Source organism: Sinocyclocheilus grahami, unplaced genomic scaffold (genome assembly GCF_001515645.1).
Source record: "Sinocyclocheilus grahami isolate Dianchi unplaced genomic scaffold, SAMN03320097.WGS_v1.1 scaffold330.1, whole genome shotgun sequence".
Classification (NCBI taxonomy): domain Eukaryota; kingdom Metazoa; phylum Chordata; class Actinopteri; order Cypriniformes; family Cyprinidae; genus Sinocyclocheilus; species Sinocyclocheilus grahami.
In genome coordinates, this window is record NW_015505509.1 from 225961 (window position 1) to 250397 (window position 24437).

At 38.0% G+C, this 24437-nt stretch overlaps 3 protein-coding genes across 4 annotated transcripts in view; 2 read left to right on the forward strand and 1 right to left on the reverse strand.

The window, feature by feature from the left end:
• The window catches only part of LOC107602550 (gamma-aminobutyric acid receptor subunit pi-like), a 7000-nt gene extending 4202 nt beyond the window's left edge, over positions 1-2798 (forward strand). The window contains exons 3-9 of the mRNA XM_016295078.1: positions 968-1051; positions 1136-1248; positions 1346-1413; positions 1504-1721; positions 1849-1931; positions 2044-2181; positions 2779-2798. Coding sequence (XP_016150564.1) covers positions 968-1051; positions 1136-1248; positions 1346-1413; positions 1504-1721; positions 1849-1931; positions 2044-2181; positions 2779-2798 — 724 coding nt within the window. The remainder of the gene's footprint in view (positions 1-967; positions 1052-1135; positions 1249-1345; positions 1414-1503; positions 1722-1848; positions 1932-2043; positions 2182-2778) is intronic.
• Positions 2799-5070: 2272 nt separating this feature from the next.
• On the forward strand, positions 5071-6501 carry LOC107602580 (securin-like). 2 transcript variants are annotated; one of them, XM_016295116.1, is made up of 6 exons: positions 5071-5171; positions 5411-5524; positions 5632-5783; positions 5857-5929; positions 6014-6163; positions 6239-6501. In XM_016295116.1, exons 2-6 carry the CDS (start codon positions 5434-5436, stop codon positions 6322-6324), a joined length of 552 nt encoding a protein of 183 aa, XP_016150602.1. In that variant the 5' UTR covers positions 5071-5171; positions 5411-5433; the 3' UTR covers positions 6325-6501. The 2 variants fall into 2 exon arrangements, with proteins under 2 accessions (XP_016150602.1, XP_016150603.1); XM_016295117.1 differs by having other exon boundaries at positions 6242-6501.
• Positions 6347-24437, reverse strand: part of afap1l1a (actin filament associated protein 1-like 1a) — a 22013-nt gene continuing 3922 nt past the window's right edge. Inside the window, exons 2-19 of the mRNA XM_016295121.1 lie at positions 20094-20219; positions 19514-19597; positions 19332-19420; positions 18656-18767; positions 17211-17309; positions 16922-17130; positions 16649-16828; positions 16370-16453; positions 14520-14598; positions 12769-12918; positions 12355-12566; positions 11458-11603; positions 11306-11363; positions 10044-10152; positions 9533-9700; positions 7823-7998; positions 7615-7737; positions 6347-7398 (exon numbers count right to left, since the gene is read on the reverse strand). Coding sequence (XP_016150607.1) covers positions 7372-7398; positions 7615-7737; positions 7823-7998; positions 9533-9700; positions 10044-10152; positions 11306-11363; positions 11458-11603; positions 12355-12566; positions 12769-12918; positions 14520-14598; positions 16370-16453; positions 16649-16828; positions 16922-17130; positions 17211-17309; positions 18656-18767; positions 19332-19420; positions 19514-19597; positions 20094-20219 — 2231 coding nt within the window. The 3' untranslated portion in view covers positions 6347-7371. The remainder of the gene's footprint in view (positions 7399-7614; positions 7738-7822; positions 7999-9532; positions 9701-10043; positions 10153-11305; positions 11364-11457; positions 11604-12354; positions 12567-12768; positions 12919-14519; positions 14599-16369; positions 16454-16648; positions 16829-16921; positions 17131-17210; positions 17310-18655; positions 18768-19331; positions 19421-19513; positions 19598-20093; positions 20220-24437) is intronic.

The following is a 24437-nucleotide window of genomic DNA, read 5'->3' on the forward strand; positions in this document are numbered from 1 at the left end:
TTGTATTGATACTGCAAAAAGGTATTGAAGACAAGGATCCCACGATCACTTAAAATCTGGTAATATCAAGGAATTTTACCAGGCCTAGAAAAGTCATGAAAATTCTATAATAGAAACTTTTTCATAGAAATTTTTAATTTGCAAATTGTTCTGTTGAGTTATTTTAAAAAAATGCTTTAGTAATTTCATTCACTATTGCTGAATAATTCATTACCAATTTGCTAATTACTAAAAAAAATTTAAATTAAAAAATTAAATTAAAAGTTTTATCTAGTAATCAAATATGACCAAAAAGGCAATAGAAAAGTGATTTAATCATCAAAACAGCAGGAAACAGAACCCTGCATCAATTTTTGCATCACTCAGTTTTATCATCAGCCACTTAAAGGGATAGTTTACACAAAAATTAATATTCTGTCATTATTTACTAACCCTCAAATTGTTTCAATCCTGTTTGATTTTCTTTCTTCTGCTGAACATAAAAGAAGATATTTTGAAGAATGTGGGCAACCAAAAAGTTTCTGGTCTCCATTGACTTCTACAATATATTTTTTTCAATACTATGTATGCTGGTTGGGACCAGCACCTGCAACCAGCCAACCAACAATCTTCTTTTATGTTCAACAGAAGAAAAAATAATTAGTATTTTAATATAATTTGAGTAACATGACAGAATATTTATTTTTGGGTGAACTATCACTTAAACTAAAACTGCAGCTCTTAGTTTTACGGGAATAATTTTGATAAAAAGTCCATAAGTCTATAAGACATTTCAACAGGTAAATGTAGAATACAAAGGCGAAATTACAAAAACTTATTCTCTAATTTGTATAATCCCTGGAAAAAACTGTGTGGGGTGCCAAGATAGGACCATCAGAGAAGCTGGTGCCCAAGGTGTCATAGGGTCATAATCCGTCCTTGATGGGGACGATTTTAACTAAATGTTTTTCTAAAATCCTCTTCACAGCCACTGCTCATCTGTATCACATTATCACAGAATGCTGCTCTATCTTCTGTTCTGGATGAGTCTATTTCTGTTGATTACAAACTGGTGAGTAAAGAGATAAACATCTGACGCACTGAGACTAAGAATCACCAGACATTCACATTGTTAACATCTCTCACTGTCTCCCAGTGAAAGAGGATTTTATGGGAATCATTACGGCGAGTGGAATGATTCGAAACTGCAGCCCACCATACAGAGGCTGATGAAAGGCTACAATCGATACCTAAGGCCAAACTTTAACCGTGAGGCTAATTAAATAATTAATGGAGAATTAAAACACATACAGTTATTTAAATAATTAAAACCTAATAATAAAAACACATTTCTTTGTTTCCACAGTGGGGCCTGTTGAAATTGGAATGAGTTTGGATATAGCCAGCATCGATGCCATCTCTGAGATTAACATGGTACCATTTAAATGTATAAACTTACTTTGATAAGAGGCTTCAGGCAACAGATTAATAAGATTCTGATCAATTTTGTTCATGCACTTTCAGGACTACACAGCCACTATCTTCCTAAGACAACGATGGCGAGATTCTCGCCTGATATTCCCTGGAAATGAAAGTCTGAGTCTGGATGGCCGTCTGGTTTCTTTGCTGTGGATCCCTGATACATTCATCCCTGATTCTAAGCGTTCTTTCCTCCATGATGTAACTGTGGAGAACCGTTTGATCCGCATCTTCAGCAACGGCACTGTGCTCTATGCTCTTCGGTAAACACTGACTCGGAATTTACAACTTCTTACCAAAGGCTGAACAGCTGCTCCGGGCAGATGTATGTGCATCTGGGGAACCTTCCCACTGAAATGGTTCAATCAATATTCCTCTTTTTCTCCACAGCATAACAGCAACCATCGCCTGCAACATGGACCTCACCAAGTATCCTATGGATAGACAAGAGTGTACATTGCAATTAGAAAGCTGTAAGCATTTTCAAAACAAATGCATATGTTTTTTGCTGATTTTCTTTTATTGATTATTCAAGAGCAGGCTGTACAGACCCTTAAACCTGTATGTGTGTGCATGCATGTTCAGGGGGCTATAATTTACAGGATGTGGTGTTTTACTGGACCCGAGGGAATGACTCAGTGAAGGGGTTAGATACACTGCGTCTGGCTCAGTACAGTGTGGAGAGCTACTACACAACCGTATCTGAAGCGGTGTATGAAACAGGTAAAAGCATCAAATTTTATTGTGAATGTCCTGGTCCTGGCCAGTCAGTCTTGGTCTTTCAGCCACATTCTACATTTATATTTATGCATTTGGCAGACGTCTTACTTCTAAGCAGCTTACAGTGCAATCGTGGTTTACAAAATCCCAAAAAAGAATTTGGACACTTAAGCCAGACTTAAAGATGTAACATCGACAGAAATGCACGTGTATTTTTCCCCATGGTATTTCTCCTCGTCAATATTTTCTACTGGCTCTACTACCTTTTATTCTAATGGATAAACAACTCTACCTCCCATCTCCATTAATGAACAAAGTATTGCACAAATGACTGTAAAACTGAAAATACTGTTGACTACCCATCAATTACAGTTAAATAGTGCAGTGTAAGAAGGAGCTGGACTTGGTTCATTGTTGCATTGAAGCAAGTATTTCTACACAACAATGAAAGTGAAGATTATATGGACACCCATAAATCACCACACAGACTCATCTGCAGCATGACACAAAGGAGGATGCTGTTCGCAATTGCCTTCACATTACTGATTTATTTAAGGGTTCAATGCTTTACCTGTTTTTCATCTTGCTTTGTTTTGCTAGGTAAACGTAATGCGCTGTAGGGATACTGTAAACTCCATAAGCACTGACCATAATAAATGGCATTAAATAAAAGCATTAATGGTCACCAGTGTATGCATGTATGACTGTATGGGGTCCACAATCTGATTCCACATTGCCAAATCTAATTCAAAATCAAACCTGTAAATAAAGTTTTAATATTTAAAAAAAGGAATGAATAAAACAAAACAAAGAAACGTATGCGATTATGCAATATTTCACTGTAATATGTCACTAATAATCACCTAAGCCAGGGCTGCCAACTTTTGATTTCAGCTTGGAGTGAGAATAATTGTGGGGCGGGGCATGTGTGTGTGTGTGGGGGGGACAAATAAAAGAAACAAATTAACATGTGCTCAAAATGAGCAATTAATGTGTGTTCGGTTGTAAGCGCGGGTGGCTGCTTTTGCAGCCTTTATCACTGACTGGGGTGGCTCCCACTTGTAGCATGGCTCCAAGTTAGCCAGGCTGTTTCGAGTTTTTGTTTTGTTCAATCCCACCAATGAAAACACCCGCTCTGCATCAGCATTGGCGTGGGGCAGAACTAAAACCAATTTAGCAACAGTGGAGAGTCTGGAGAGTCCCACCCCTGTCACCTGTAAAACGTGGACAACATGGTTATGTTACACCTTTCATACATTTAGAAGTTACTGAACATTGGTTCAAGTTTTCAAGACCCTCAAAGATTTCTGCCCTTATGTTTTAAGCTTGCCATGTTGGACCAGAAGCCCTCAATGACATGATTGACTGGATTATGTTTGACATTATTGATGAATTATAAATGTTTTAATCAAAATGAATATAAATAAAATCATTTGAGTTGGTCTATCCTTGATGTCCCTAGTCTGTTTCTTTAGAAAACAATAATTAACATTAACTAAATGTAGGCACGCCCAGATATTTGTCTCGTAGTTAACGTCATGATGACTGGTTCAACGTTAACGTTACTGTGTTTTTATCACAGAAGTATGTAAAATTACTGCAATACTGCAAAACAAATAACTTTGATAATGCTAACTTATTTCTACATCGGGCATACGTTACAGCATATTAGTTACTAACCTAAACGACGAACACGCATAGCTGTGACAAGGCTTAACATCTTAAAAACAGATGAGAACAATTGAAATAATTTTTCGTAATCCATTTAACTATCCACAAATAATATTTTATTTTAAAACACACATACAATTAGGAGTTAATTTGTGCAAATGTTGTAAAAGCAAAACAACAAAATGTTCCTTGCCACATTCGGTTACGAATTACGTGAATCACGTAAATGAGCAAAACGTTTGGTTATTTAACATTTCTGTTGTGAAACAGCTGTCAAATAATAAATGTTTTCCTACTTACCTCACACTCTTTCACTGTTAAAAAGTGATCGCGCTGGAACAGTGAAGCCCCGCCCTTCTTTGATTTGATTGGCCATCTAAATCATTCTGACATTGACGAGCGCTGTCTGAAGTTTTTTTTTTAAATCATAAATAAATATTGAATTTGGCAGGGACATTTTTCTGCGTGAGAAAATGGTTGTGTGGCGTGAGAATAGTGTCAATTGCGAGTCTCACGCTGAATGCGTGAGAGTTGGCAGCCCTGCCTAAGCTAATTTGTAACAGTAGTTATGTTTACATTTTCAATCAAATTGTTCTGGTGATACAATAGTAATGTTTACATTTTCAATCAAATTGTTCTGGTGATACAATAGTAATGAAACATCTGACTACTTAATCACCCACTCATAATCACCCAATCTACTCATCCATGGGTCCATCCACCCATTTTAATTTATATATTTGGAGATTTCACTTTCTTCTTCGGGTTTATCAGACTGAACGCCATTCGTGCATCACCGCCAACAAATCACTGATCATCTATTATCCAATAGAGAATGAGGAGTTACGTCACGATCTTTTCACTCCGCATTGCATTTCGGGAAGGCGCCGCCATATTAGCAGGATACGCTATCCGTTCCCATGGTTACTTCTCATTCTCTATAGTTTTCTCTCAGAACGATGATCTGAGTTACTATTGCAATTATCGATGCAGTATGAATGACATACACCGGTGACATTTTTCACAATCACGACAAACAATCAAATACTGCCCTAAACTCAATAGCGGAAAGGCAGCGCTATCCTGCAAATATGGCGGATAAACAAGAACTCAACGCGGCGTTACGTCACATTCTCATTCTCTATTGCTTTACTCACTCTGGCCATAAGGTGGCACTGTCGCGCTTCCTCAATGAACTAAGAGCATCGTCTGGTCAAAGAGGAAAATCCATCAGCCAATCAGGAAGCAAGTTGCCTTTTAAAACTCAGCCGGGAAACTTGGAACCGAAACAAACGTCGTTTTGCTTGAGTAGAGGAGAAACGGTAAGGTTTAACTTAAGAAGTCTAAGTTACGTATATATATATATATATATATATATATATATATATTAACCTGCCTGTATGTAATGATAAACCTCACGTAATATTCCGCGAGTCACTTTTATGTTTAATGCAAAACTGACAAATGGAATTGCCAAGCTGGACGAATTGCTTCGTTACAAATCATGAATGGCATTATTTGTACCAAACGAGTTACATTTTCATTGTGTTGCTTGTCCAAGCTTTTAAAAGCTAACGTACAGACATGGACACCATGATTTACCTGGATCAGGAGAACGGCAGACTGACCACTCCAGCCATCAAGTCTCGCCAGAACAGACTGCACTCTGCTCCGGGTCAGTGCCGGTGGTCAGAGACCAATATAACGTTAGGTTTGGTCTCCTAACCAAACCAACACGGAGCTATTCACGAAGTCCTTAATTTACGTCTGTCACATTTTCAGATCAGTGCTTGAGAACACCTCTGACCGGAAAGGCACGTCTTGGCGCTCCTCTGCAGTCCAGCCGTAAAGCTTTGGGTGTCATAAATAAGGTTGTTGCCACTCCAGCAGCCTCTCATAAAGCAGAGGAGAAGACTAAACCTGCTGAAGCCAAGGTTTGTTCTTGATCTGCAGAGAAAACTATGAACGTTGTTTGCAGGTTGATTAAATGTGTTGTTGTTCCATCAGTGTAAGGTTCCTGCTCGACCAGCTAGTGAGGAGTTGCCAGAGATTGAGAAGTGTTTCCCATACAATCCAAGTGGTAAGACCGACCTGCTGTTTTTTTGCCTTTAAAACTACATTTGAGTTCAGCTCTTGATAATTCTGTCCCATGTTAAATTTGTAGAGTTTGAGACCTACGGTGTTCCAGATGAAGTCTGCCTTAGTCGTTTCTCTCTGGCTGGTTTGGGAAAACGGATGTGGCCGACTGCTTCACCTGTGGAAGAGCTGCTTATGGACCCATGTTTGCCACTCTCACCTTTAAAGATGCCCAGAGGTGATGGATGGATGTATTTAGAAATGTATCTTAAAGTTGTCTTTATGCCCAGTTGAACTTTTTCCTCTCATGCAGCAGTGGAATACGATGATGAAATGGAGGCATTCCTACAGACGATCAGCGAGCTGACTGTTGACTTGCCCCCTGAGTGTGAACTCTAAACTTTGTGGATTAACTTTGTACTTTTTAAATGGTTTGCTTTCTTTACTGTATTAAACGTTTTATGAAACTTCTGTTTGTATGTTAGTCTGACGCCAAGCGGTCTGTTTAAACTTAACTGGGTCAGTTCCTCAGTAGTATTAAGATCTCACTAAAGGTGTTGTACTTCTTTAAACATTTAACTGACAATCTACTAGTCCTCTTTTCTGTAAATCCAGTTTATAAGGTTTTTTCTTTTAGTGGCACACTAGGGTTATTAAATGTCACTGTTTTTAGGAAATATGAATGTTCACTTAATTTGGGTTAGGGTCTAGTTTGTATAAGATCTCAGTAATGCCCGATGTTGTTTCTAATTTATAGTTCCCATGCAAGTCTGTAACGAAGAACAAAAATACACTTTTTCCTTTATTAAAAGAATATTCCCATCTCCGTGTCTAAAGACATTTTAAAGTGCAAATGTTACTCACATTAAAAGGTGGTAAAGAAAAGGTTACAAACAGAAGTATCAGTTAAACACATTGAGGCTAGTTTTAGAAAAGAATGTTAAAATTATTTACAGTTGTCATATGTACACTGTTATTAGCACCACTTGGTTAAGAGCAGGAGTTACCCCATAAGTACTGTAAAAGCAATGGATAAAAAAAAAAGACTTCGTACAAATCAATCACCATGCCTCTCTTAAAAGACTTATTTGAAAGTGGATTGTCTCAAACATGCATTGCCATCTTTCTTTATAACCTACCCACAACCCTTTCTTTCACTTTCAGTGGACAAACTATTATTCCTCATACCGCCTCAATCCTTCAATATTTTGTGCCGGTAATGTAGAACTTCACAAGATAGAGGACATAATTTGACTGCAAAGTACTATAATAGAGCTGCTGCTTTTTCATTCTAGCCCCGTTATAAAGTTGCAAAAGTGGCAGCCGTTGTAGTCAAAAGATTTGCATATATGGCAGTCTGTCTTGGGGGAAGTTGGTAGAGAAGTCCTCATGTTAACCTTGACATGGCACAAAGTCTTAAGTCTGTGGGTCTTCCTGATAAGCAGTTTAAGTCCCCTTCTTGGATTCCCATTCCTGGGTAAAAACAAAGCAATACGGTTTAAGTGACACACGAACAGGCCTATTCTGCAACATATAAAATCTTAATAGCAGGGACCCAAACTGATCAATGAAACTCATTAGAGACTGACTGTTTTAATGTGATCTCTATTGATGCAGCAAACTTCTGTTTGCATGATCTGTCTTTTGATGCATTGCACTGCATAATGTTGTGAACACTGATGTGTTTACCTTAGCTTTCTGTATAACATTTCCCTTAGTGGATGCATAGATGGAGGGGGGCCGCTTACGAATTTCAGAGGCACAGTTGACAGGGAGAAACGACTCAATATACTGAGTCTCCGTCCTTTGAGTCTATAAGGAAAACAAGTCGCATATTTAACAATTATGAACAATAACTGATCAATAAATCACTAATAATTCTAATATTTGTCAGTACCTTGTTTGCAGGTTTAGACTCTGTAGGCGCTCCCAGTTCTCCACCAGCCAAAGATTTCTTCAGGTTTTCCTTCACCTGTGTGAGCTTGAGCTCTAAGTCCACACGCTCTCCTCCTTTCACCCGACAGCTGTCCTCCAGCTGGGCTACACGCTCCTCTAAAGCCAACTTCTGCTTATCTGCACAACATGTACATCGTTCAATTTACATATGACTTTCTGGCAGATCAATTACGACCATAATAAACAAAGAAATGACATCAACATGAGTTTAAGGACAGTAGTGAAGTAAGCTGCACAATTTAGGGAAGAAATTGATTTTTCATATAAAAACTTGCGATTTTAAAATGTGATTTTAAAAAGCTCCAGGTTTGCTGTGCTTGTGTGTAGGGCTGCGCAATTTGGCATGAAAAGTTGTACAGTTACAATTTTAATATTTATTGTAATTTATATTGTATTGTAATTTAGTGTAAAAACAGTAGAAAAAACCTCTAGAAACATCACCATTGTGATAATCCTATTTCACTACAAAATAATATTTTTTTTATTATTATTATTAAAATGTAAAATGTTATAATATTATAAATATTAAAATTACTACAATAATATTACAATATACTACTACTATTACAATATTACAATACTACTTATAGCGTGGTGCTAATACTATTTCACTTTAAAATAATAATTATAATAATTATTACAACCAAAATATTAAATAAAATAAGAAACATTACTATTGTAATAACGCTTTTTTCAATGTAAAATTGAAAAAAACGTATTCAAGAAAAACAATCATCATTTTACAGTACTATAAAATACTGTACTAATATTTATAGCTGTCTTAAATTTTTCAAGCCATATTGCGATTTAAGAGTGTTCTGTGTTATGATAAAATGGCTGGTACCCTCTCAAGAGAATAATTTATGAACACTATGTATCATAAACATGGATTTAAAAGAGAAACGATGACATACGTTTACGTGATTGAATTAAAATTTTCAATATGCTAAAAGATAAAAGCAATAAAGTTATTTTGCTAGTAAAAGTGGGGGAAAGTCACTTGTTTAACTATTTTGAAAGAGTCCCTGAGCATCTCATTAAATAGGCAGGAAAGCTTGCTTTCTCACCCGTTCCACCCTTCATCTTCTCTTTTGCCTCTCGTTTCTTATTCCGCAGTGAGACTAGTGCGCTTCTGATACTGTCTATTTCTTTCTCCAGGTCTTCTTTTTCTTTCAAGTATCGGCGTGCGTCCTCCTGTGCCCGCGTTTTCCCATACCTCCCGTATTGATTTGCGTCTGCAATGTCAAGTAAAGGTCAAAGATCAGACCCTAGAAGTCTGTGGGAAAGTGGCAAAGATGTATTCAAGAAAAACAATCATCATTTTACAGTACTATAAAATACTGTACTAATATTTATAGCTGTCTTAAATTTTTCAAGCCATATTGCGATTTAAGAGTGTTCTGTGTTATGATAAAATGGCTGGTACCCTCTCAAGAGAATCATTTATGAACACTATGTATCATAATCATGGATTTAAAAGAGAAACGATGACATACGTTTACGTGATTGAATTAAAAAAATTTCAATATGCTAAAAGATAAAAGCAATAAAGTTATTTTGCTAGTAAAAGTGGGGGAAAGTCACTTGTTTAACTATTTTGAAAGAGTCCCTGAGCATCTCATTAAATAGGCAGGAAAGCTTGCTTTCTCACCCGTTCCACCCTTCATCTTCTCTTTTGCCTCTCGTTTCTTATTCCGCAGTGAGACTAGTGCGCTTCTGATACTGTCTATTTCTTTCTCCAGGTCTTCTTTTTCTTTCAAGTATCGGCGTGCGTCCTCCTGTGCCCGCGTTTTCCCATACCTCCCGTATTGATTTGCGTCTGCAATGTCAAGTAAAGGTCAAAGATCAGACCCTAGAAGTCTGTGGGAAAGTGGCAAAGCTCTTAGCACTTATCTTGTGAGAGAATGTGTGAAAATGCAGAAAGCTGTAGATCAAACCAAAATGTCTTGTTAAGCTCAGGTTACATTATTCTGACTGCTTTTGATGTGACAGTGCAAGAACTTTGCAGCCATTTTCAAAATGGCCAAAATAAGGTTGAGCAGTCAGCAGGATGCTTATAAAAACTTTAAACCACCATACTCTATGTTAAAGACAATGCTGAATCCAGCAGCTGTGTTTGTTATAATCACAACCGGCACAGTGCAGAGTGTGATGGGACTCACTGGAGCCGTGGCGCTTTAGGGTGATTTGTGGACTGGGCTTTCCTGTGTCACTGCTGGAGAAAGATGAACGACGTTTCGTTTGTGCTCCTCCCCTCAACCTCTCATTTTCCTGCTGAAAGGTAAAAGTGTACCAGGTCAGATACTGTCAATATACTGTATATAAGTACTGTATGTTGCTTTACGGTTCCAATGCTATTTATGTCCCTCATATTCCCAACGCAACAAATGTTTAACGTTGAATAGTTCATGCCAATTGTGTTTTTATAAACAAATCTACAAAAATCTACTGGTTTACTTATTTTAATAAAAAATTTAGTGAAATATAATAAAATTTTGCCTTTATTTACTACAGTGGTTCTAAAAAAGAGAGCTAGGGCCCACTGGGTGGCCTCAGCAAACTTCCAAGAATGATGAGGATGACCATAAATGATTAAACATAATTATTAATACAATTAATATTAACAAATTAAAATCATTTGTTATTAAATAATCAAAAACTCACTCAACGACTATTGTTTCTGGAGTTTTTTCACCATAAAAGACTTAAAACAAGCAGTTCTGTCACAATTACAGCAGAATTTTTTTTAACATTGTGTGTGTGTGTGTGTGTGTGGGGGCGGGGGGGTCAGTCTAAAAGGTTATATTTATTATTATTATAATATATTATTATTATATATTTACATTTTCAAATTTTAGTTAACAGTTTATTTAAAAATACTTTATATTGTTAATTAAATACTAGTTTTTGTTACTTCGATTTAACAATTTTTTTTTTATTATTGTGTAACCTGATCACGTGATTTGAGGCACATACAGATGGAGAACTGAAGCTTCTGTGCGGCTGTCTGAAGGTTCAGCATGGGTTTAACAAGCCACTCAGAGGCCAGAGGCCATGACGACTGAACCTGCTCTAACCCCCTGATTACTGCACACAGAGTCATCACACACTTCTCATATTTCATTAAAGTCCAGTCACAGCACATGCACACAGAGGCATAAGGATACATCTGATCTCTTCTTAAAGGTTAACAGAATTACCATGCTCTCTTTGATGCATGTACATGTTTTGTATTTCTCTCTATATGCTTTGAATTTAAGTCTGTGCACATAAAATGAAGTGCTTTTTTGTGAAGAATTTTCTTTTGGAGGGAGGGTTGTGAAGCATATGGCTTGTAAAAAGTGTCCTCTGAGAAAAAGGCTGGAAACCACTGTGTTAGAGTGTAAGCACATGATCAGATGTTTGTTCATCTGCGACCACAAACCTCTATGGCTTCGAAAGGGACCTCATCATACATTCTCGAATCTGTGGAGGTTGCCCATCTAAATAAACAGGAAAAGAAACAAGGTGGTCAAAATCAACAAGATGACCCAATCTTAAAAACTCCAGCCCTCATCTCCTTCACCCTCAACTCACAGGAAAGAGTGACGGGCAGCTGTACGGATGTTGGCAATAGTTTCCACATCTGCATAGTCATAATGTAAGGACTCGGGGTCAGCAGAGGAACCGGTTTCTGCCAACAGGACTCCCAGCCAGCGGCCCATGTCCTCCGAGCAACTTGCCTAGCACAACAAACACACACAGGAACAAACATGAGCTACAAGCACAAACAGCCAGAGACAAAATATATATTACACACAGACATAAACTAAGATTTGGACAGAATTTATTGTTTTAATTTCATCACATGATAATTGAGTATTAAAAAATTACAAAACATTTTAAAAATATTTTTTGAGCTATTGCCATTTTATTTATAATATAATAGAAAGGCACAATACATCAGTATCATTGTTAACAAACTAATACTTAAAAATTAAAAATGTAAACTAAAATGTAATCTAAAAAATTAAATTAAATCTAAATAAAATATTTGACAAAAATTATAAAAATGGACAATTACTAAATGACTGAAATAAAAAATGTTTTAAACTCTAATAACTAAAAACATATGAACACTGTTCAATGTAATCTTTAACAAATTTAAGAATGAATTTGTTAAAGATTACATTAAAGTGTTAATATGTTATTAGAGTTTTTAAATATTAACTCTAACTGAATGTTACATGACGGCAAATGTTACCTAAATTGTATGTTACCACATTATAATGATGTAATGTCTATATTCACCTGTAGCATTTAAATATTTTTAAATGCTGCTGGTAAATACATGTGAGTGTTTTATTTTTATTTATTTAGACAAAATATTAAATCATTTTAATATTTCGTAATAAAAATTGTTGGCTTGTCTTCATCAGCCAGAATTTTCTCTATCTCTATGAAGCATTGTTGTGAAAACGTCACACGAAATACCTCTAAAGCTGCCAGCTCCGCACCTCCTTTCAGTATCCTCAGGGCGAAGGGGTGTTTGGGCCCGAGGCCTGGGATGACCTCGCATCCCTTCAGAGCCACAGTAGTGTGGGGGACCCGCTGTTCTCCTTTCTCACGGTAAAGGTAAAGAGATCCGGCCCGCACACGACACCAGTGTTCCTTCCAGCACTGATTCAACAGCACTCCTACATAACCTGACACACACACACACACAAAGAATTACAGCAATTATTACAGTTCTCCCACCTCTGTTTCATGGTGTAGATTTATTCTGCTTCACTGTCTGACATCAAAGGCTAAGAAAGAGAAGTTGAAAATAACAGGTGGAGAGAGAGTCATGGGTATTGTAATCTGAGAATGAGAAAGGGAGATGAGAGAGAAAGATGTGTGTCCTACCACACCGAGGATCCTGAACGAGTGACGTGCGGGCGTCTCCTGGCAGTGGAGGCTTTCTTTTGGAGAAACTGATCATTCTTGTGATCTTTCTTCCTGCGGCTCGGCTTACGGTGCCCGTTAGCTCTGACAATGCACCTCGCTTGGGTTTACCTGTAAACATGCGATTGATGGTTCAGTGAAAAACAATGTAAAGATATGTGTGGTCTACAGACACACAATCTGCAGGAATTAGGCCAAAGCTAATAAAGATTTCACTGGTCCAAACAATGATAATCACAAACAATCCACATCCTGCATAAAGACTTCCTGCTTGTTAATAGAGCACCTGTGACAATGCTCAGCGGGGAAAAGGATGAATAAAGTGTGTGTGTGAGAGAGAGGGAGAGTGAGAGAGAAACAAGATTTTTACATTCAGAAGAAATTGTGAGTGTTTCTTGCCAAGGCTTTCTGAGTTGTTGATGAGGTGTTCTGACTGGTTTTTAATATGTTGCTAGAGTAGGATAGTAACTGATTACATCTAATCTGGATTACGTTATCAAATTCTGAAAATTAAGTACTTGTAATTAGATTAAATTACATTTTAAATTACTCGTAATCAGACTACAGTTACTTTTTTATTGATTACTTAAATACATATATTCACACAATAGCAATAGAGTATTCATAATTTCTTGATTCTCCCTAATTATTTAAAAAAAATTTAAATTTTCCTTTCTAAACTGCCTACATATAACATGCAGGTAAACAAAATATTTCATTTTTTAGTAAGTGTTTTATTTTGATTGAAGTTATTTTAAAATGATTTATTTGAATGTTTATGACATTTTTATGACTTAATTAATTATTAGCTTTTCATTAAACTCACAAACCCCCTGCAGTTCCTTCACGAGCCCCAGTTTGGGAAACCTTGACATAATGTAATGCTTAATTCACTTTATGTTGTCTAACAACAAAAGGAATATATTTTATTTGCATTTTAATATTAGTATGGCACAATATTATCCTATTTAAATCAATCTGATAAACGGGTTATGTTAAAAGTAATCAAAAAGTACTCTGATTATATTACCTAAAATGTGTAATGTAATGGCTTAAGTTACTAACTACAAATTTTGTCATGTAATTTGGAATCAGTAACGGACTCCAATTGGTAAGTACCATACCAAGCTCTGTATGTTGCTATGTAGTCACTAAGGTGTTTTTTCACATTGTTACGCGATTTCTAGGGTGGTTTGGGTGGTATCCAGGGTCCTGCTAGGCAGTTCATATGCAAAACGAAAATACTGCAGGTTGAATTGCTTTCACTTTAATTGTACTTTTTTTACTTTCGAGTTAAAAAAAAAATTCCCCTGAATATAAGCAATAGTAACGCTTGCCTTAGCAAACATCACAAATAAAGAGAAAGACAGAAGAACTGTAAGTTCTAAAAAAAAAAGAAAAGTGAAAAGTGTAATCGGAGAAGAATAAACTGAAGATCTCACCATTTTCCCGTCCATCGCGAGCACTTTCAACACTTGGCATACTGTCAGAATCTGAGGTTTGCTTCTCTGAAGAACAGCACTACAGGGACAACAGCACAGCCAGATTAAACTAAACATGCCAGTTAAAAAAAAAAATTCCCCTGAATATAAGCAATAGTAACGCTTGCCTTAGCAAACATCACAAATAAAGAGAAAGACAGAAGAACTGTAAGTCAGAAAAAAAAGAAAAGTGAAAAGTGTAATCGGAGAAGAATAAACTGAAGATCTCACCATTTTCCCGTCCATCGCGAGCACTTTCAACACTTGGCATACTGTCAGAATCTGAGGTTTGCTTCTCTGAAGAACAGCACTACAGGGACAACAGCACAGCCAGATTAAACTAAACATGCCACATTTTTAACAGTACACATCTATAACTATTATATGGCTAATACTGTATAGGATATGCAGATTATTGAAAACTAGGTGTAGGAACAGGGTGCTGTTGTGGCCAGACAATTACAGTAAAAGTGTTCAGACAGGAAACACACTCCTAGTACAGTCTACCTTTCACAACTGACTGCTGAATTCAGATAAAATGTGTTTCCTGACATGCAAACGCACACACATCATAACATTACCCATGATTTTGCCTCTCGCAACAGGTCCCTTAAATTCAACCCATTATTTACAGCTGCTCTGACAGAATTTACCACCCTGAGCTTGACACCTTTTAATTAAAGCAGATGGAGAGTGAGCCCTGAACATTTAAATGCTGTCAGTCTGTTTACACACACACACACACACACACACACACAGAGACCGGCATTCACAGCAGCACTGAGGATGTAATTACACATTTACACACAATGATAGAGGACAGACTCGTATCCATTTAGAACAACATTTTATATGCACTACTATTCAAAAGCTTGAGGTCGGTAAGAATTTTTAATGTTGTAAACGAAGTCTTTTATGCACACAAAGGCTGCATTTATTTGATCAGAAAAGCAGTAAAAACAGTAATATTACTGTACTGTACTGCAAATTGTACTACAACTTAAAATAACTATTTTATATTTGAATATATTTTCAAATGTAATTTATTCTTGTGATGGCAAAGCTAAATTACTCCAGTCTTCAGTGTCAGATGATCCTTAAGAAATCGTTCTATGTTGATATGGCATTCAAGAAACATTTCTTATTATTATCAATGTTGCAAAAAGTTGTGCTGCTTAATTGAGGATGTAATTACACATTTACACACAATGATAGAGGACAGACTCGTATCCATTTAGAACAACATTTTATATGCACTACTATTCAAAAGCTTGAGGTCGGTAAGAATTTTTAATGTTGTAAACGAAGTCTTTTAATGCGCACAAAGGCTGCATTTATTTGATCAGAAAAGCAGTAAAAACAGTAATATTACTGTACTGTACTGCAAATTGTACTACAATTTAAAATAACTATTTTATATTTGAATATATTTTCAAATGTAATTTATTCTTGTGATGGCAAAGCTAAATTACTCCAGTCTTCAGTGTCAGATGATCCTTAAGAAATCGTTCTATGTTGATATGGCATTCAAGAAACATTTCTTATTATTATCAATGTTGAAAAAAGTTGTGCTGCTTAATTGTTTTGTGGAAACCATGATACATTTTTTAGGATTCTTTGATGAAGAAGTATATTGATTCGTAACAGAGATATTTTTGTAACAATGTACATTTTTACTATCACTTTTAATCAAACATTTTTGACCTTGCTGAATAAAAGTAATAATTTCTTTAAAAATTAATAATAATCTTTTTGAACAGCAGTATAAGGAGTAAAATTAGCATAGAATTGGAATGCTTACAAAAAGTACTTAACATTGTTTTGGACATGTACACTGACTGTACAACTGGAAATCATATGTTTTTAAAATGCTTTTTTTGCAAAGAAAAGTTCATGAGGTATTCATCTTACTCATCACAGGTGGAATTATTTTCCTAACCAACTCACAGTGAGACCACCATTTACAGAAAGTGAATCCCCCAAAGGTTCCTCCAATCCATCACTGGCACGGTTTATATGTCAGTAATGAAGATGAGATGCACAGGAGTCATGAATGAGACAAATGTTTGGTGGAATCCCACCTTATCCAGTTCAATCTTCCTAGGAATCATGGGAGATGATGGGCTGTCCAACTCATTCCCCTGACCTGTAACGTCACGCACCACCTGTAATCACACAAAGATACACACACACCAGTGGTTCCCTACAATTGTAAACATAGTCCATCACACAGGGGGTCCCTTTTACAAAAGCAATTTTCCTCTTGTGCAATATTGTTTCTGGCAGCAGGATACATCTATTGTGTGTATGTATAATGGATTGTTATCCAAGCGTGCAAGCGAGTGAGGGACTGTGTTTACTTGGAGCCATTTCTTGGCTTGCTCCTTGCTTTGCACGGCTAACACCAGCGCCTCTCCGCTGGGAAGAGAGAATCGGAGCTCGTGCTTCTTCCTCCGGCCATCTTTGGGCACGTAGATGACGGTGCACAGGCTGAGTGGCATGTCTGTGTAGGGTGACTGGTCTTTAGAGCTTTTATAGCACTATAAAACAAGATTCAGAGGTGTCCATGCATTATAATAGTACCAAGAAATATCAAGGCTCATTTTTATCTCTCAGGACTTTTGGCAGCTCACCTGGAGTCTGTTCTCACGGATGACAGTGAGCTGTTTGGCCCACTGGCCGAAGCGTTTCTTCCTTAGCAGGAAGGCACAGATATGGCAGTCTCTCACCGGGGCCATGGAGTTCTCCTCGGAGGGCCACTGGTGCGTCAAACGCTGGCCTTTCTCTTCCTCTTCCTCATCATATGACTCATAAGAACTGCTTAAGGCATCTGAGTCATTATCTGCAGGAGAAGTAATAGCATACTAATGCTGCTAATAAGAAATGACAACGCTATTTATAGCATTAGGGTTCCCTGCTTACAGGAGTTTTTGCGTCGTCCATTCACTTGCGTTGTTGGGTAATTGTTCTCAGCATCTTCGTAATATCCATCTTCAATGGAATTAGGAGGACTGGAGCTGCCTACAGATTTATAAGAGATGCATAATGGCACATTTTGTGGGAAAAAAATCTCAGATTTGTCATATTTGAAGAGCTCTTTTGACCTGCAGTGCAAGAGAAAAAGCTGGCTTTGTGGAAGGACTTTAAGACAAAATAAAAGTCTTTGCCAAAAGGTTGCATGGCAATGTGCATAAACTAATTGGCAATCCTCTGTGAAATGAAATTTAGATGTGTGATTTCACCGACATCTCTTATCATCTTCTCACTGAATTGCTTGAATGCACAGCAGTTTTCTTTTAGCATCATTATTAAACTGCTATTGCTTTATTTGAAGCATAAAAACACTCAACTTATAGTGAGGGTGTTTTCTTTTTTAAAACAGCCAAAACTTGGATATTTCTATTAATTTAAACTGAAATAAAGGGGTAACTTATCAGTGTTGTAGTACCCGAGACCGGACTCTGTCTTAAAAACACACAGAACTAACATTTCATGGACTTGGTCTTGACTCTTAACCGGACTCTTTTTTTAAAGACTCCGAAACTAGCATTTCATGGACTTGGTCTTGACTTGGACAAGTGGGTAATCCCCCCCTTTGCTGACTGTATCTATATCTAGCACCTGCTAACAGAGTTAACCAAACTTCTTTACATGAGCGTGTGTTTCCAGTCTCTGGCATACAGCTGTAATAAAGTCAATGGAGCAAACAGTCTATCTTTGACCCGATTTTACCCTAGTTACTTTCTTAATGCACATTCTAGGTTAATTAAAATATAGCCATTTGCACTGAAACAGCCTTTTAACCTGGGGCCGGGTGCATAAACTGTTTATTTTGTTTCATAACTTTTTTAATTCAGTTATGAAAAGGTAGATTGGTCTTATTTGTATTGGAAAAGTAAGACTGATTACCCCTTGGCAACTGCTAGTTGGTCAAACTAGCTCTTAAGACACAGTCTTAACATGGTGGCTAAGGTTATGCAACTGGCCCCTGATAGCCTGATAACCTGATGTTAACCAACAGCTATTTAAACATTGTTTTTGTAACTTCACGATCAATATAGCTCCATTCTGGTATGTAACATTCACATTTTCACAATCCAGTCAATTCCTAAGGAATAAAATTTATTAGGAATTGACTTCTTGATTAGTATTTTTCCTTCTTGAATATACTGTTTCATATGAAAATGTGTCCCATTATGGAAAAAAACGGGTTTAAATCTGCTATGCACTTTGAATTCAAGTCATTCACGAAGACTCTTGCAAGAACACAAAGTTGTAGCATCACTCTCCAAGCTATTTTATCTGTAGGAATTTATATAGACCATGCCATGTTTTCCAAGCAACGGTAATACAGCAACAAGACTCACTGCGGCTGGTGATATACTCTGGCATCTTTCCAGGGCTGAGTGGCGCGGCCTCTTCATAGTAATCCTCTGGAGGTGGTGTGTTGGGCAGGGGGGGAGGCGAGTCCGCTGTGCTCTGGTCCAAAAAATTGTGGCAAACAATGACTTACTCCATCTGTCTGCCCCATCACATTAATTCACACTTAACATCTGCTTTTCAGTGAGTCCTCACAATATCGTAAAGCTATGTGGCTCCTTTCCACCACTCGGAAAGTTACTCAAATAACAAATGATATGTGACCGCTGCATCCAATCAAAAGCCAAACCCACATGCCACATGGATGACGGCTGAGAAATACATCAGATACTGGCCATCGAGGACTATTGAGCTAATAATGGCGCACAAACACACAATGAAAAATCGCACTGCTGGAAGACTGCGGACAGAATCTATGGGGACCTCGTGAAAGGCTGATGGTGACGTGACTTTAAGATAACGACCTGGCTCTGAACGTGCAATGCAGCTGGAAAGAGAAGTGCAGGTCTCACTACAGCATGATTAATCTTCCTGCCGTATCTCACCGTTGCAGAGCACAGCCTTTATTACACACTGACATCAGGGCTAATGATTCACTATATATTAGCGTTGGGTCTAAGGAGCAGAGCATTATGGGTAATCCCCTGAGAGAAGATTTCTTACTGGTTTGGGGACAGTGTGGTTGGTGTGTTTTGACTCTGGCTCTTTCTTTTGATCCTCCATTTCAACTTTCAGCTCCCCGAGGTCACAGTCTGTAAAAATGTGAAAACACATTTATGAGTGTAATATTCCAAAACATTGGAGGATGTTGAGAGATGTAAGTGTCATAGATTTTCTTCACTTACCGAAGGTATCAAAAAGGGATTCGACAAAGCTGGTTCCATTTCTGTATACTGAGGTGTTCATGTATGTATAGTCTTTTCCAGTGACTGCAAAGAACGAGTAAGAAAAAAGAAAGAACATGTACGTAGGACAACTGCCAAAAGCTTTTTCAAATCTCATTTATGAGAAAAAAAGGCCTCATCAAGCTGATGTTTATCCCTCTGGTCTTGTCACTTTCTGGTCCAAGGGTTTTTTTCTTTATCTAAATTTTTCTATTAGTTCTCTGCCAGACTGAGGATTAATTTGCGATTTTTGTGCAGTTCCCTCCTGGAACAGAACAGTTCATAGCTCAAGGTGGTCAATCTGATGAAACCACAGGGCCTATTAGGCTTATCCAAGGTGGTCTGCCAGACCAAAATGTTTTACAATCCTTCTCTTGTAGGAAGGAAGGGGTGTTTGATTAGGTTTAGAGTTAACCTCTGCAAGAAGGTGGCTTTCCAGGAACATGACTGGACATACATGGTCTACCAGCTGGTGGTTCAACCACTAAACCCAGTTTGGGCCAGATAATAACCATCAGAGACACTGATATTAGGTATTTACCTGAGGGCTGAAGTTGCCTGAGAAGGTTCTTCACGGCTGTTTTCTTCTCTTCTGTAGCACAACTCAGGGTCTCATGGTCCAACAGCTTCAACAGCACATTCAACTCCGTCACCAAGAGCTCCATCGCTGAAGGTCAAAGCTCAGGGTTAGAGGTTGATAGAAACCAGACTATACAAATGTCAGTGCTTGTCAAAACAACAGATTAATTAGACCAACATTCAACCCGTCAGCATGAACAAGAAAATTAAAACAAGTGTCAAATCTAGAGGTTTTTGGTCAATGACGTGATACTTATTTTTGTCCTATTTATTATGTTTTCAGAAATACATTAAAATTCACACATACAATGACTTGACTACATATTGTTTAATTTAACCATGGTTCGAGTTCATCGAGTTCAAATTCAAGCCATCAAGTTCTGCAACATTGCATATGCAACTCTAAGAAGTATGAACTTTGTGACCCTAACCCTAAAATTTCAAGATTTTTCTGTTTCTTGATCGTGGGCAATCATTGACACTTTTGAGGAGAGGGGATAGCCCAGATTACTCGGGTCTTCATAATTAATCATCTGTCTCTGACTTTCAAAAGCTTGTAAAGCTGGGATGACTGAATCAGAATGGATCTAGATGCATGGTTCTTTGTAACATTATATTCCACAGAGTGTCTTCAGTATGGACACACATGTCAGCAGACAATATGAGTTATGGACGGGGGGGGTTGATGACGGGCCAGCAGAATTATAAATTCAGGTTTGGAGCTCAAAACTTCATGCTGGGACTCTCAAGCTCTCTTCCAGGTCTCTGTGGGATGAAAGCCGCCCTGCTGGAGAAACCAAAAACCCCTGTGTAGAGTCAAAGACATACCCTCTGATCTGTGGCGAGTTTCCCATCCCACCTAGCAAGCTCACAGATAGCATCAGAGGAGGGTCCAAGCCCAATAAATTAATTCAATGTCTGACATCTAAGCTCCCTCAAGACAAGTTAAGACAGTGGGTTAACCTCTGGTCTCTTATGTCTAGATTATGCAGAGAAGGACTTAATGACATTGCTGTACTGGAGTTTTATTCTGAAGGAGGCAAGCTGAAATCCCTAAGATAGCTAAACAGATACTGCCGCCCTCAAACTGAAGCTCACACAATGTTAAGCACCAGCTAAACCACATTTTCTCTCCCAAACCCATTACTAATGACCCGCTACTACTAAAGCTAAGTGCTAAGTTTGAGTTTGAGCAAAAGCACTGTAAGCAAATGAGTAAAAACATGTAACCAAAAACCTGGACTGCAAGGATGAAAAGACAGCATGAAACAATAAAAAGCAGATTTATCAGCGACCCTAGGCAGTGTGTGCCCGGGCAGGAGGTTTGCTGATTTGGAAGGAATCTGACTGTTTTGTTCAAGGAAAGTAATCAAGGCATGTGTACACCTCCTGTCCCAGTGGATATGAGCTCATGGTCAACACTGCGACCACATTGATCACGAGCAGAAGGCTGGAGGGAGAGGGAGTGTGAACAGGGCTGATCATCCATGTCCATCACACAGCTGGACAATCTGGCTTGGACAGAGGGTCAAGCTGAGCCAAAGTATTCATCTCAGGGCCTCTGGGCTCAATACTGATATTAACAGTTGTGGTGGCTCAAGACTCAGATCAACTTCAGCTGTCAGATACTCCACGAGTAATGTATTAAAATATGGAATTCCTTCAAAAGCAGAAAGAGAATATGCTGAAGTGACAAAAAAATATATGATTGGGGATGGATGGAAATCCAACTAAAATGGAATCTTACAGTGAGCTAATGATATTATATATACTCTCGTTCAAAAGTCTGGGGTCTCAAGGCTGCATTCATTTGCTCAAAAATACAGAAAAACAGTAATATTGTGAAATGCCTTTTTCTATTTTAATATTTTTTTTAAATGTAATTTATTCCTGTGATGCAAAGCTGAATTTTCAGCAGCTATTACTTCAGTCTTTAGTGTCACATGATCCTTCAGAATGAATTCTAATATGTTCAATCAGTGCTGAAGAAACATTCCACACATTGTATCATTCCACAATCATTGTATCATAGTTTTGAATAATTATACACTAAATTAATGCAATATTACTGTATCGTGAGACAGAAAAAGATCTTATATGGTATGGCCTGATTATCAACCCTGTTCAAACCATCTGTTTTCCAGTAATAGATATATCTGTTTTCCACACATTCATGCTGGTTTACCATGGCTACACTCCAGTTTCAACAATAACCAGATTTACCAGCATGTTCCAGTAACAGGCCCGCAATGGCCATCTTGGAAGCTGGTCCAAACTGTGTAAGATATCGTGACATAAACGCATTCAGGATTTTTTCAAGTATAGAAAAACTTCTCGGCTCTTTGTATTTTCTGTGCTTCACTCAAGTTGTACATAAACAGCCACCACCCTCTTCCACATCCCCATGAGAAACCTAATGAATGATGTGCTTCTAGTAAGATTGTGCTGTGGTCCAGAAAATGTCAAAACGCTTCAGCATCACATCTCTCCATGGGGAAGGTGAGGAGTTTAAAAGCCACAAAGAAACATAAGTACTCTAATTCACACAAACACATTCTTACACCCGAATGTACAGAAATTACTCATCTGAAATTTGGGTCAGCGTATTGCTGCTTTGATAAGAGTGTTTTTTCTTCTTTTTTGATTCACCACAGTTGCAGAACCTTTGTTATTGACTAATGTACTGCAAAACATCTCACTTCCTTTCATCGTGTCCCCAGCTGCCTTACAGGCACTCCCACCGGTGTGTAAGTCTGAGTGTTTCTCTATTCAGACTTGTTGACACAAGGCCCCTGTGATCACAAAAAAGCCTGAGTTTAACTTTGCGTGTTGCCCTCAACATGACCTTCTCCAGGAGACTCGGTTGGTTAGCAACTAAAGTGGCACAATGTTTGCAAGTGCCAAAAATATGTCAAATTATTTGAAGAATTTAGTGTTAAAACCAACCATGTGGAGTAACACAAGCCATTAAGGGCAGTGTGAAGTGTCAGCCCATGTATGCATTTGTGATTGGAGAAATGACAAACAACAAGCCCTACTCTACACTGACCACAACTCGCGTTTGAATCATCAGTGGCAAATTCTTTAAATATAAAAAAAAACTTACTTACAGTCTGTGAGTCAGAACAGCCGGCATTGTAGTCTACTCTACCAGGATCAGGAAACAGTCCTCCATAAAATGTGCTGCACATATCTGAATATTTGGGTTGAAGTGTTCTGGAACAGTGTTGTAAATACAACTTACCCACTGAACTAGTCGTGTCCATTTTTGGAAGGCCAAACAAAGTAGTTTCGCTTTCACAACAAAACACAGCGTCACACACGGCGGCCTAGAGTGAGCTGCGGCGGCCTAGAGTGAGTAGAGGCCGGGGGCTAGAGTGAGGAATGGCCGGAGGGTTAGAGTGAGCGGAGGCCGGTGGACTTGAGAACGGCGTGGTCAGCAGATTCGATGAAGGAGCGTCCGGAGGGCTTGCGGCAACCACATGTGATGACCCCGGGCTGGACTCCGCTTCGTCCACGGTGAAAGCCGATCCGGTGATCCACAGAGCAAAGTTGTTGTATTTCCTCAGCAACCAGCACGGATCAGCTCCAGTCATGACGAAGCGATATCGTCCTCTTTTGGAAGGCCAAACAAAGTAACATTCACAATGAATCACACAGCGCCTTCACGACATGGCGGCGGCAACAATACTACAGTGAGAATAAAAGTTACGCCTGCTTTCTTTGCGTGAACATTTGGGCGGCGTTATGCAAATCTTCCCCACATCGTGACGTAGACATGTGGGGGCGTGTTAGAACGAGCCGTTTTAGGTAGGCGTGGCTGACTCTTAACTTTTATAAAGAATATCTCTTTGGATTTGAGACTTTAGTCTTTGGAACTTTATAGATCTTCTTTATGCACCAAGAGCTTGTCACACTCCAAAGAGAAAGGAAAAATTGAAATCGCATCATATGACCCCTTTAATTTCATAGCACTTTCTTTAGTAAACACAAAGTTGAAGTGTTACTTTTTGTAGCACTAATTTACAGTAAAAATGACCCTTTTCGTACAGGTTTCAAAACACTTTCCCATCTGGAACTGCTCAAAAATAGACTGGCCTAGTGCTGCACGAAACTCACATTATTAGTTGAGCCATTCTTTTCAGTGTATTTATTTAAATTATTTTTTGATATTTTTACAATTAAAAAAGTATTTAATGATGAGCCAGTTATATATTATTTTTAAGATGAATTAAACACTTTTAAAATGTCTAAACATTTATATGTCCATTTGTATTTTTAATCACATTAAACTGGGATAGAGAAA